Source organism: Aulonocara stuartgranti, assembly GCF_965226115.1.
Source record: "Aulonocara stuartgranti genome assembly, chromosome: 1".
Classification (NCBI taxonomy): domain Eukaryota; kingdom Metazoa; phylum Chordata; class Actinopteri; order Cichliformes; family Cichlidae; genus Aulonocara; species Aulonocara stuartgranti.
The window spans coordinates 35861950-35875243 of record NC_138939.1 but is presented as its reverse complement, the minus strand read 5'-3'; the positions used below and the strand labels follow the sequence as shown (position 1 = coordinate 35875243).

Genomic DNA, 13294 nt, shown 5'->3' with positions numbered 1-13294 from the left:
AGATTATTGAAAAAAATTAAGTATCTGTACTTCTATTTAAGTGATGAATCTGTGTACTTTTGCCATCTCTGCTGAGCCATGACTGGTAAGCAGTGGTTATAAGTTTAACATTCAGCTAAAAAGTGAAAGGTCAAGGTTAAAACTGATGGTGATCCTTGAACCATGAAGTAGAAAAGACACGGCTCACTTTTTCTTTTAAAACACTCAACTGAACTCCAGATGTGAAGAAGTGTAAAGGAGGCAAAACTACTGACATAATTAAACAGACATGATATCTGTTTCTTAGGCGTGCTGACTCATGAAATTGAAATGTTTGGGAATAGCTGGGTAGAGACACATCCACATGAGGAAAGATGTCCTATGGTGCCTTCTGGCTTCCCTTCACCTTGTGCTACAGTCGAATCTCATGTTTTACTGGTAAGGTGTCAAATAAAACAGCAACTGCGAGATGAGTGAAATGAAACTGAGAAAATTACCTACTAGATGAGTAAAAAAGTGTTTTTATGTGTTTTGTGGTGACAGAAGGTGGAGGAGGTGTGTGCAATGCTGCTGGATCCACCATTTCAAAGCTGCCATGACTTTGTCAGTCCGCTGTCCTACATGGCCAGCTGCTCCAACGACCTCTGCATGTAAGAGCAACCGATTTAAGATCTAGTTGTTGGAAGGGTTTCATTTTGAGGAAAAATCTGAGTGTTGTCAAAATTATATGGTATGAACCATTAGTATCCATAGTTTATCCTTGCGAAATGTGTGGAATCTTTCTCCTACTTTAAAATTAGAAGAAACATTTATTTAGTTTCTGCTGATATTGTTCATGACAGCAGAGTCATGACAGCAGAGTCATGAACAATGACTCTGCTGTCATGAACAGCAGAGTCATTGTTCTGAATTACTGATACTAATTCTGAAGCAAATCAAAACATCATAAAAGTTTGACACATACGTAACATTATCTAAAAATTAGTAACATCCTGTACAGGTGGTTGGAGAGCCCTTTTTTGCACATATCCTTATGTACCCACATTTTAGTTTTTGCATTTCAATCCATGTCCTCAGACTGTGAGCACTTTGGTTACTTACTCGTTCAAAATGATCCCACTCTAAAAGACACTCAGTTGTGTCTTTCATGGCTCACGTCCATGATCCTGAACGTACCCCCCTCTGAGAGTAACATTAGCCATGGCAATCTGTTCCTACAACTAAAGAACTAAAGAAAGAATTTACTTTATGACAGGATTCACTTGGTCTGAAATCATCACTGTCATGACTGACGTAGCTACACTACAATTTTCCAACTATAAGCATAAAACTATATAGCTTTATTTATTAATTTTGTATGCTAGTTGGAAACTGGTGAGAGCAGCTGGTGAGTAGTTATTTATTTGAGCTGCACAGTCTCATTTCAGCATAACTGGCTCTGTAGCTACACCTCTCCTGGCTCTTCTCAAAGAGTTCCTTTTTGTTTTTTACCCTGTTGAAGGTCGGATCCCAATGGTGATGTGGTATGCCAGGTGTTCACCGAGTACGCCCGGGCATGCGCCCATGCTGACCACCCACTGCATGAGTGGAGGCAGCACATTCCTCAGTGTGGTACGTTTTTCCAGGTGTTTTAAAATGTGTGCCAGGACGAACAGAAGAAAAATGATACATTTAGTTTTACTTGTAGCTGAAATTGTTCTATTTTTTATTTCAGATGATAAATGATATATTTACAAGGTTAAAAAAAAAAAAGTCAAGTCCAAAAACATGATTTATAAAGATTTATAAAAAAGGGATTTACCTGAACATAGTAGATAAAACAAAATATGAATGTGGAATAATTTACAGGCACAGATGCTGGGTTAAAATAATTTATACTAGTAGAATAGTTATAAAGGGCTATCTAATGTAAAATAATTAAGAATATTTAAGTGTGGAAGTTAACTGGAGGGCAGGTTATTAACAGGCTAATGAACACCAGCTAGCTAGAAAAGGTGCTAATTGAGCACATTTGTTTATGTTTTGCAGACGTGTCAGGTTCAAATTTCAGTTTATAACCTGTATTTCAGTGATCATGGCAGCAAGAGTAATTGGGCTTTACAGAAGCAAACTTAAAGCTTTGACGTATGTGTTGTGTTTTGTTTCTGTGACCAGTGAAGCGGTGTTCTCTAGGACTGCAGCACAGGGAATGTATCAGCTGCTGTCCGGAGTCCTGCAACCTGGAGCGAACGTGTATTGACAGTAAGCTCACCTGCCTGGATGGATGCTATTGTCCCGATGGTGAGTGTCTGTTGAGATTCTGCTTCTTATGTTCCTATTCAAAATAGTTCCTTATCTTTATAGTTTGTCTTGTGTAATGACCTTAACATAAATCTCATAATAATAAAAAATACTGTTATTATATTGCCTATACTTTACTTTTAACACATTATTTGCATTTTCTGTCTTATCAGTCTTATGATTTTTTTTTCATCCCCAGATGATCTGAAGTCTGAATCTGAATCTCTAATCTTTGTCCCCAGGTCTAATATATGAGGATGGAGGCTGTGTAATGCCTTCTGACTGTCCCTGTGAGTACCACGGTATGTTTTATCCATCTGGTCAGACGCTGCAGGAGGAATGCAACACCTGGTGAGCAGTGGTAACACTTCTGTTACCTTGTATGCCATCATAAATATCTGGATGAAGAGACTTAAACGTCTTTGGTTTGTCTGTTTAAATACTCTTCATCCCATAAAAAGCTAGGGAACAGTGAGGCGTGTTTTATTTTTACAGTTTTTTAATAACATCTCTGGCAACACTTCATAACGTGACAGCTTTGATTTTCCTTGTGTAATAAAAAATTGCAGTATTGTGTATTAAAGACAAGATATTATCCTACGCTCCCCATACAGTCCTTTTAATCTTCTCAGATCTGACCACCTGAGTGCAGTGAGTCCAATTTCTTTCAGTGATCCTGCTGATTAGCTCAGCCTTTCATGTTCCCAGAGCCACCTGTGGACGTCTCTGCTTTCTGTTTCAGTGCATGCGTGGGTGGAGTGTGGAACTGCACTGACTACAGCTGCCCAGGTTTGTCCCTTTCCCCTGTGGGAAATGTTTATTGATATACTCGACTAGTAAATTTTTCAACAAGATTCAGTGAATTTGATTTCAGACTTAAATACTTTCAGTCTATACAATGATTCCATGAAAGTGTTTGATGGGGACTGTGAGAGTTAGGTTGGAGAATCATTCCCAAACAGACTTGAGGCTGTCATACATGCCAAAGTGGCTTAAACCAAGTACAAAAGTCTAAAGAAATAAATTTTAAATGGATAATTTTAGTAATTAGTGAGTGATTTTAGTCACTTTAGTGCATTTACAAAACACTTCTGGCTTTGATGGTTCATTGTTAAGTAATGTGCGAAAACTATTTTTGAGAAGAGAGAATAGACAGTGTACTAAGGGAAGAGAAGAGTTTATTGGTAAGGTACTATAAAACACCTGCCCCTGTTGGACAGTGAAAAGAAAGTTGGAATATATGCTTATTTTTGAAAAAGAAAGATGACTAAGGCAAAAGTTCTAATAGAAGGACAGATTTTGCCTTGTTAGAAATGGGGAAAAAAAGCATGGACTCATGGAATCAAGAGGAACAATAATTCTTGACATTTTCAGAATGGTAGCAAGTTATTAAAGGTTGAACTTGTTGATTTTAAGAGACACAAATTAAAGAAATATGCAGAAGAATGCTGTGGTAGAATGGAAGAAAAAAAATCTTTATACTTAAGGGGGAAATAAAGTTTGTGGTTCGTGTGCATAGAAAAACCAAGCTTCCTTGTAAAAACCAAGTGCAAAGCAGTTATATTAGATATGGAACAAAGCAAGGCTGGAGAAAGCTCACAATAATAGCTGTGGACCAAAAACAGACGAGGTGTGATATTTACACAGAGAGAAAAACATAAACTGTCAATTGATTAACATGTACAGGACTGTTTATTTATTGCTATAGTAGTGCTATGGAACGGGATACATTTGCATTAACTTTTGTTTGAAGTACACACACGGACACTCGCAGTAAATGTACCACTCTGTCTGCAGGCGAGTGCTCGGTGACAGGCGACATGTATTTTCAGTCCTTTGATGGACGGATCTATACTTTTCCTGCAACATGCCAGTATGTCCTCGCCAAGAGTCGCAATTCAGCAAAGTTTACAGTAACCATCCAGAACACCGCCTGTGGAGCTGTGAGTTACACATCATCTGCTTGCTTGTTCTGACATGATTGTTACATTTTCCTACCTATTTGACAGACTGCACAACTCCCCCACTTTACCTACTGCAATCAGAACTATTCACTTGCTCGGCTTACAAATACGTGCAATTTGTCTTTCATGTAGATCATAATACTCCCCTCAGTCCAGGTCATTTTTGTTTTAGAGCCTTGCTACAACTGCTCTGGCCGATAATGATCATGAAGAAAAACCTACAAAAGACTGAGAGCTTCGTCTCTTTCCCCCTCATCTCTGAGCCTTCAGTTTCCCGGCAGACTTTTGAGCTGCTGAGCAGACAGGTGATGGGAGATATGAGATGTCCCACTTGTCAGAGCCAAGGCCCGAGACCTCTAACAGCCAACTAAACAGGATTACCTTATCTAGCCTGACTGACAGAGCTGCGGACAGCTTTGTAGTGAAGTGGGCACTGGAAGGGTGGGGGGCTTGGACAGAGAGGAGGTTATGCAAAAACAGGAGGTGAATGATGGGAAGAGTAGGAGGGATGATAAAACCTTTTGGTTACGGGGCTTTGCCATTCATGAAAGAGATGATTCATAGCAGCAGGTTGTTTATTGTCTCACTCAGACTTCCTTACTTTTGAAATAAAAGTGAGCCAGAGTAACTTGGGTGATTTTGTGAATTAGTGATGGCCTTGAGCATTTATATTTTATAGCTCCATTAAGTTTTATAGTCAAACTGTACAATCTGCTGATACATTATAATAAATAAGACTTTTCTGTTTTAACAAGGCTTGGCCCAAGGAGTGGAATATCTGTCAGTGGGTATTGTTAGATGTCAACTGCTATAACCATTGTCACCAGTTATGCCTGGTATTTATGTGATTGTTTTGCATAATTGTGCATTGAAAGTTCCTAAAACACTTGAATTGTCCTGTCACATAAAATTAAAATGACTTCATTATAGCTATAAGAAACATTTTGACATTAACAATGGACTGCATAGTCACCTGTATGTCTGAAAGATTGATTGATTGAAATTCTTTAAGCTTACTTGGTTTCATGTGTGTGTTTTTGCTGGTCTGATTCACTGCCACTGTTCTCACAGTGCTGTTTAGGAGAGGAGTTGCAAAAGTTGCAGCGGGGCTGAAAGAAACCACCAGTTGCTAGTTTCATCAGCTTAGAGGGTCATTATATTATGTCAGTGCTTTATTTACAGCCTTGTTTCCGCTGCCCTTAAGAAACAACAAAAATCTATTATTGTAGGTTTATTGGCACCAGTGTTGAGTGATGGAACCAGACAGAACAGGCAACATAGTCGCCAGTTTAAAACTCACATACCAAACCATTCATTCCAGCCTTCTTAAAACCCTGTTGATAAAGAAATACAGTGTCTTCATTTATTTCAGCAGATCAGCACAGTGAGTTGCAGAGCATGTTCCATGTGCCTGTGATTATTTATTTCCATATATACCATATAGACTGTTCGCTACTATTGTCACCTGATTCTATTATTAGCGACTTTTTATTATCTGATAAGCTTTTAAACTCTGGATCTATTACTAAAGTTGAGCCTTAATGTTTTTGTTAAATGAGTATGCAGTAGCCTGCTACCAGTGTTGGTCAAGTTACTTGAAAAAAGTAATCAGTAACTAATTACTGATTACGTCCTCAAAAAAGTAATCCCGTTACTTTACTGATTACTTATTTTCAAAAGTAATTAATTACTTAGTTACTTAGTTACTTTTTAAAAACACGATTTACAACCTGAAGAGGTGATAAAGCGATAGATCTTTCAGCCCAATTCTACTTTTTCTACATAATCCATCATACAAAATGTAATCAAATGGAAAAGTCTCTTTTTTTTAAACTTGTTTTATCAGTTTTAATCTTTTAACTTTATGCATCAAGCAAAAATTTAATTATATGCAACATTCTCTGACTTGAATAAATTAGTTTAACATTTAAACCTATTTTCTACACATTCCAGCACATAAAATAAAATATTTTTTGTGTTTACACTCACTCTTTCAAATAGATGCAAGTAAAACACAGCAGAAAATAAATAAAGTCAAAGACTCAGTGGTCCTGCTGTATTGCTCTATTTTCACCTGTAAAGCAGGACTGCGGTAGGCGGAGGTTTACCCTGGTGCAGGTGTGCTGCGGTCAGTTGAAGAATCCGCGAGTTTCTCTGTGAGTTTCCCATTACCTCATAGGGCACTCGGTGCTTGCTTGGAAGTTTAGGGGTTTTTTTCGCTGTAAAAAGAAGTTTTCTTCCCACGCATGATGGACGCTAATGTTTTTGTCACTTTTTATGGAATCAAACTCAAAGTAAGGTCAGTGCTTCCACGCTTTAAACGCTGCACGCTCATACTCTCTCCCACAATCGATATGTGATCCATTGTTGATCTGCACACAGCTGTTGTCTCTAACGGCGCACTCGCTTACGTCACTGTCGTGAGACATTCTCGCAAAGAATCACGGTTTTAGTAACACAGCGTTCCCACGGGAAAGTAACGGTAATCTAATTACCGTTTTTGCAATAGTAATCCCTTACTTTACTCGTAACGCCCATCTCTGCCTGCTACATATGTAGCTTTTCATAGAAAATAAAAGGAAATATGCATACTGGTAAATGGTAAATAATAAGAACAAAAGCAGGTCTCTTGCATCTCCATTTTCTTTCCTGCATGCAACAAAAGCGTGATAAAGTGTGATTGATCAACAAAAAAAATAGCGATTACCAATATCCCTTCCTTCAGAATTTGCATGTCCATATGCAGAGATTTGTTTCTACAGATTAAACTACCAGTAATGGTGGAAATTTTCCATCTAACATCATTGTAGGGTGGGTTATGCATAGTACCCTCTGTAGGGGCTACGGTGCGACTTCAGACTTTTCCTTAGGTTGAAATCAGAATATTATTTTCCATTTTTATAGATTTGGGTATTTATTCCATCACTACACACCAGCAACCTGTCTAACAGACTAAAGCCCTCTCTCTTTATTATATTTCCCTCATTTTTTCAGGAAGAGTGCTTTATTTGAGTGTGTTTCTTCCCATTATTTCATTCTGCTTAACTGTTTGGGAAACTGTCTGAACGCTTTATCAGACCATCTCGTCTCATTTGCAGAATCTGGATGGGGCCTGCATACAGTCAGTTAACCTGGTAATTGATGAAGATCCAAGAACAGAAATTACTCTGAGTCACATTGGAGAGGTCTTCATTGCTGGACAGTACCGCATCTCCCTGCCCTATTCTGATGGTAACCTCCTCATCTTTTATCACCTTCCAGCATTGTTCTCATCCAGGGCCCGACTTTATTCAGCACTCTGTGGGTTATGGCAGGGACAGATTGAATGACAGCTGTGCTATTGAATGAAAATTTTTCACAATACTTTACTGGGTTAGCTCCTACATTGTGTTGCACAAAATGTCTTTCCTCTGAGCATTACTCATTTTACATGAGTAATGCTCAGACCAAGTCAACAGGCTTTTGTGTGCTTTATCTGACAGCGTCTGAGAGTGATCTGATATTTTGAACCTGAATGAATAAAAACACTAATAGCTATTGCTCTTTATGTTCTGTTACAGATTTTCCATTCCTTCATTTTATACAACTGTACTTATACACATAAAGAAGAAAAGGAAACAAGTTCCAAATAAAATTCCACAAACAGCTTTAACTGAAATGGCTGTTTTATTATGAATGACATACTTTTGGGATATAGGCTGTTGTACAGTCTACACTGGCACCTACCTAAAAGCTGGATTCCACTAAAATATGTGTTTGGATATGAGTGATATAAATTTCATCGTCATTCTTACTCAATTATGCTTTATTTATTAAAGATTCCGCTATAGAGTTTGTAACTACAATTAATTAATCAATTAATTAATTAGTATTGGTGCACAAGTGCTGCTGATGCCCCGTCTATAGTGATAATTTGCAAAGTGATGTAAAAGTGTACCAGGAACAAAGCAAGGAAGATGAAGATTTGTACACTGGTAGCTTGATCCATAGTTTGGGGAAAAATTATAAAGTAAAAGAACAAGCTTTGCACACCACCAGCTTTGAGCTAAATAATGTCCTATATATATCTCCTGCAGACCTCTTCCACATCCAGGAGCTATCATCAATGTTTGTCCAGGTGAGGACGGCGTTCGGCCTGCGTCTGCAGTACAGCTGGAAGGAGTTTCGCCTTTACCTGCAGACGGATGAGCTGTGGAAGGATGATACAGTGGGGCTGTGCGGCACCTTCAATGGCAACATTCAAGACGACTTCCTGTAAGTGTGTGCTGGCTGACCTTTGATCCCTCTTGCGCTCTTGGTTAACCCCTCCTCCAATAATACAGAGAGAGTGCATGCTCTTGTTTCAGAGGCAAAGAGGGAGGTGATGGTGAAGTGCTCTCCCTCTCACACTTACTCTCTCTGTAATGCACACTGGTCGGCGGCTCAGCATCAAAAGCCCAGCTCTATGATCAGCTCTTTTAGGGGGACTAGATGAGCGCCCAACTGGACACGCCACTTCAACAAGGAATTTACTGTTAGCGGAATAGGAGCTCCACTGTACCGTATCGTAATGGCTGACTATAAAGGGCGGATGTTGTCTAACAGCTGTAAATGGATATACATCACAGTTACTGACTGAAGTGCCCGTATGCTGCTAAGGAGTCACTTTTCCTGAAGCACTACTAAAAGACTGTAGTTAAAGTGATGACTTGCACAATTTTAACCTTTTGTTTTGTTTTTGCTTTGCTTTGCAGCTGCAGTCATTTCAGACACTTAGTTGCATAGTTAGTGGCAAAAAAAGAAGAGGAGTAAGTCAGAAAGAACTGCAGGCAGCTATTCTACTTCAAAGAGAATTGGGTGAAACCCATCTGATTAATAGTGGCTTGGGCGGAGGTGGGACTCCCGTGTCAGTCGCTTCTAGCTTGCTATTGTACTCGTATCAGTTCCAGGTCCAGCATGTTTCAGAGAAGGATCAAAGAAGTACAAGTAAAATGTGTATTTAATACTGCACATATTTTCTTTAAAAGTTTAAAAAATGCAGTTCACTTCAAATAAATGCCTTTAAATTCAGTTTTATGTATGCAACTTCAAATCACACCAACAGTTTTAAAGAGCTTTAAGGGAAAGACCTGACGAAAGAAAGAAAGAAAGAAAGAAAGAAAGAAAGAAGAAAAATCTCAAACAATCAAAGAACCCTCTATGAGCAAGCACTTGAGAACAGTGGGAAGGAAAAACTCCCTTTGAACAGGAAGAAACCACCACCAGAACCAGGTTCAGGGAGGGGCAACCATCTGCTACAACCTGCTGGGGTGAGGGGAGGGAGCCCGAGATGAACTAAAGTGGTGTATAAACATAGCGAGTGAATGAAGGAGAACAGAACCTCTCAGTATATCATGGGAAGCCCCCTATTGCAGTGTAATTAAGGGAGGGTTCAGGGTTACGTGATCCAGCACTAACTATGTGCTTTATCAAAAAGGAACGTTTAAAGCCTAATCTTGACAGTAGAGATAGCGTCTGTCTTCTGAATTCAAATGGGAGCTGCAGAAGAGGGGCCTAAAAGCTGAAGGCTCTTCCTCCCGTTCTACTTTTAAATACCTGACGAACCACAAGTAAACCAGCAGTCTGAGAGCAAAGTGCTCTGTTGGGAAGATACAGTGTAATTGGGTCTTTAAGGTAAGATGGGTCCTGATTATTCAAGACCTTGTATGTGAGGAGCAGGATTTTTTAATTTGATTCTGGGTTTAACGGGGAACCAATGAAACATGCTCTCTGTTTGCAGACCCTGTCAGTACTCTCACTGCAGCATGTTGGGTTAACTAAAGGCTTTCAGTGAGTGTTTAGGACAACCTGATAAATAATTGCAGTAATGCAGCCTACAAGCAATAAATGCATAACCAACTTTTTCAGCATCACTGAGACGGGATGATTCTAATTCAAGAGATAAATGCAAGAAGGCAGTCCTACATATTTGGTTAATATGCACATATCCTGGTCAAAAACAACTCCAGTGTTACTGAAGGTCAATGTAATGCCACTTAGATTCAGTAAGTCAGTAAGACACCATGTTTGTAAGATTTTTAGGACTGATTACAATAATATATAATCTCCTGCCATGCTCAGTGACCCCTGTTTCAATCCATGGGGTCGATGTGGATGTCACAGTGCACACTCTTGATGTCACATCCTCTACAGAGAAAAGTCAGTATAATAAGAGGGGCACCTCAATGTCAACTACACACATTTAATTTTGTGTAACATTCAGTAATATTTATAATTATAGCTATTTTGTTATATTTTATAACTTGTAATATATTGTAATATTTAATTTAATTTAGTTGGTTACTGTTCTTACTGTCTTTGAGCAACTGTGACCACATAATTTGCTCTGGGATTAATAATTATTCTGATTCTGATATTATCAGAATGTTATTTTGTGAACACAACAACACTTGTAACCACAAAAATCAAAAGGCAACTCTTCATTCACACGATAGCACTGGACTCACTTTATAAAAATGACTTTTTTTCTATCTGTGTGCTGTCATACTGATTCCTTGCTTTGGTTTTGGTTCAGATCTCCATCAGGTATGATAGAAAGCACTCCTCAGCTCTTTGGAAATGCCTGGAAGGTTTCGTCTGCGTGTTTGTCCAGCCTGAGTACGCCTCAGCTTGATCCCTGTGATACACACCAGCAGGCTGGTCAGTTTCTCTTCCTCCTTTTTTCTGTTTCAGTAGAGAAAAATAACATATTTACTCAGTCGTATAACATTTATTATGTTAAACTGCGTAAGTGGTGCTTTATAAAATAAAACATATGTATTATTATAAAACGTTTGGACATTTTGATGTTAATATCACAGTAAAAATGTATCCCAAGCTCTGTTTAAGGTGTAAATCAGTTTAGTTTCTACTTTTATTCTTATATTTTTACACACATATTTATCTGTATTATCCAGTGAATTTACAATGATTATGACATAAATGAACAACTTTAAAAATATTTTATTTAGGGTTTGTATTTGATTCATGACATCAGAATCACAGAGAGCAAGACTTGCTTACTTGAATTATTTCTAAACTATTTTTAACAGTGACCTATGCTTCAGAAATGTGTGATGTGCTGAATCAGGATCTGTTTGCTGCCTGTCATGAGTACCTCAGTCCAACACCCTTCCATCAGCAGTGTCGCTCCGATACCTGTAAGTGTGGGACGCTTTGCCTCTGCTCGTCGCTGGCCCACTATGCTCGCCACTGCCGTCGATTCTCCGTCATCATTGACTTTCGATCACAGATATCTGACTGTGGTGAGTCACATTCACGCCAAACATATTTTGTCCAAGAATGTACCTGCTGCTACAGAGATGTCAAAATTAGCAATTATTTCTGACATATTTTTTGTTTTCATGTCTAATATCAAATCCAAATATTTCTCCCAACTCACCGTTCAAGGTCACAGATGATTTTCAAATTTCAGCTTGGAGGACATTTTAATATTTCAATATATATGTCAGTATGTCATATGAGTTATTGGCAAGACTGTTCATGGAAGTTTAATCTTTTAGGGAATGACATGGAAAAAAAAATCAGTTTAGATCAAACAGTATCAGTGCCAGCTTAGGAGTAATTTTGGAAAATTTTCCTACCAAAAACTTTCCCAAAGAAGGTATGGGATGTCTTGAAAGGTGAAACTACACTCAAAGTGGTCACCCACAGGTTTAGGGTAATCACGGGGCAACCACAGGAGTTTGTCATCCTATTTTTATTCCAGTGTGAGTCATTAAGTTAGAACGTGAGTGCATTTTAATGAGATCCACAACAAACATCATTCTTTGTTTAAATACTGGAGCACACTAATGACATGTGCCTCACTGGTTTTATGGATGACAACAGATATCAGGTCTATTTCTTGAACGTTACTCAGTGGATGAACTGATGTCACGAATCTGAAATGATTCTGCACTGTCCATTCAGCTTGCCTTTATTGGCTCTCTCGCATGTCACACACTTTAGAGATGACTGGACAAACTAAAGTTTTAAATGATGAATTAACAGACGTATGTCTTTTTTCCCCTGGAGGGGAAAAAAGTCATACACAAACCATCATTCTGCTCCAATCAGTAGCTCTACACTTTGTTGTTAAATTTGATAACTTGATGAAGAATACAGTGACGCCATCATCAAGTTAATTCCCATTAAAAGGCCAAACTGACTGTGAGTCTGAGTCTTTGCTGAACTCTGTCTTGCCCTGCAGCTGTCACCTGTCCTGCCAACATGCAGTACGGCACCTGTGTGTCCTCCTGCCAGCGCCGTTGCTCCTCCCTCTCTGTCCCGCAGCACTGTGACGAGGAGTGTGAGGAAGGTTGCGTCTGTCCTCTGGGTTCCTTCTACAATCACCGAACACACACCTGTGTGCACAGGTAAGGACGAGGAAGTGATATTCGTAGGTAGAAGTATGTAAAGACAAAAAAATGATGAAATATTTATATGATGAAGCAGGTGGGACTTAATACCCAGAGCAGCTTCAGTACTACCTGCTGTGCTGATGTGGAGGGTGGTGAAGCTGGAGTGACTCCACCAAACCAATCCACTCAAAGTGATATTTGTATCTGCTTTGAAGTTTAGGTCAGCTTCTAAGTAGAAAACCTGGTATCTTTGCTGCAGACATTGTAGACCCAGAGGACCTCGGTAATTGTGCTCTCCTTTTTAGCTTGCTCTGCCCTAGAAGACATGCAGCTTAATTCCTCTTAAATGTCCCAGGTTTTTACATCCTAGTGCAGCGCCATGCCTTACTTACCATGTGATAGAGTTACATCAAGGAATTCATCGTGAAACCCCCCTTTCATTCCCACTCGGGCTGGGGACGACAGATATCTGATAACCAGTGAGAAAGAATTTGTAGTACAGAAGCTGATGTGTGGCACTGGCCTATATGTTACAAAGGCTTTTAGCCTTAGCTAAACATAAATTACCACAATGTATATTATATAAATCATACAATACTGTATTTTTTTCAAGTAAGACTGGTCTATTTTGCTCCCCTCCACTTCTCCTTAATTAACATTGGTAAGGAAAAAAATTAAGCAGTGAATGTA

At 38.9% G+C, this 13294-nt stretch overlaps 1 protein-coding gene across 11 annotated transcripts in view; it reads left to right on the top strand.

Annotated features, from left to right (window-relative positions):
* otog (otogelin) overlaps window positions 1-13294 on the top strand; it is a 68625-nt gene that overhangs the window by 9740 nt on the left and 45591 nt on the right. For all 11 annotated transcript variants that reach the window (XM_082532129.1, XM_082532128.1, XM_082532130.1 and 8 more), the window contains 12 exons: window positions 287-417; window positions 523-629; window positions 1481-1590; window positions 2134-2259; window positions 2502-2610; window positions 3002-3048; window positions 4057-4202; window positions 7322-7454; window positions 8300-8477; window positions 10777-10901; window positions 11294-11506; window positions 12454-12619. In XM_082532129.1, coding sequence (XP_082388255.1) covers window positions 287-417; window positions 523-629; window positions 1481-1590; window positions 2134-2259; window positions 2502-2610; window positions 3002-3048; window positions 4057-4202; window positions 7322-7454; window positions 8300-8477; window positions 10777-10901; window positions 11294-11506; window positions 12454-12619 — 1591 coding nt within the window. The remainder of the gene's footprint in view (window positions 1-286; window positions 418-522; window positions 630-1480; window positions 1591-2133; window positions 2260-2501; window positions 2611-3001; window positions 3049-4056; window positions 4203-7321; window positions 7455-8299; window positions 8478-10776; window positions 10902-11293; window positions 11507-12453; window positions 12620-13294) is intronic.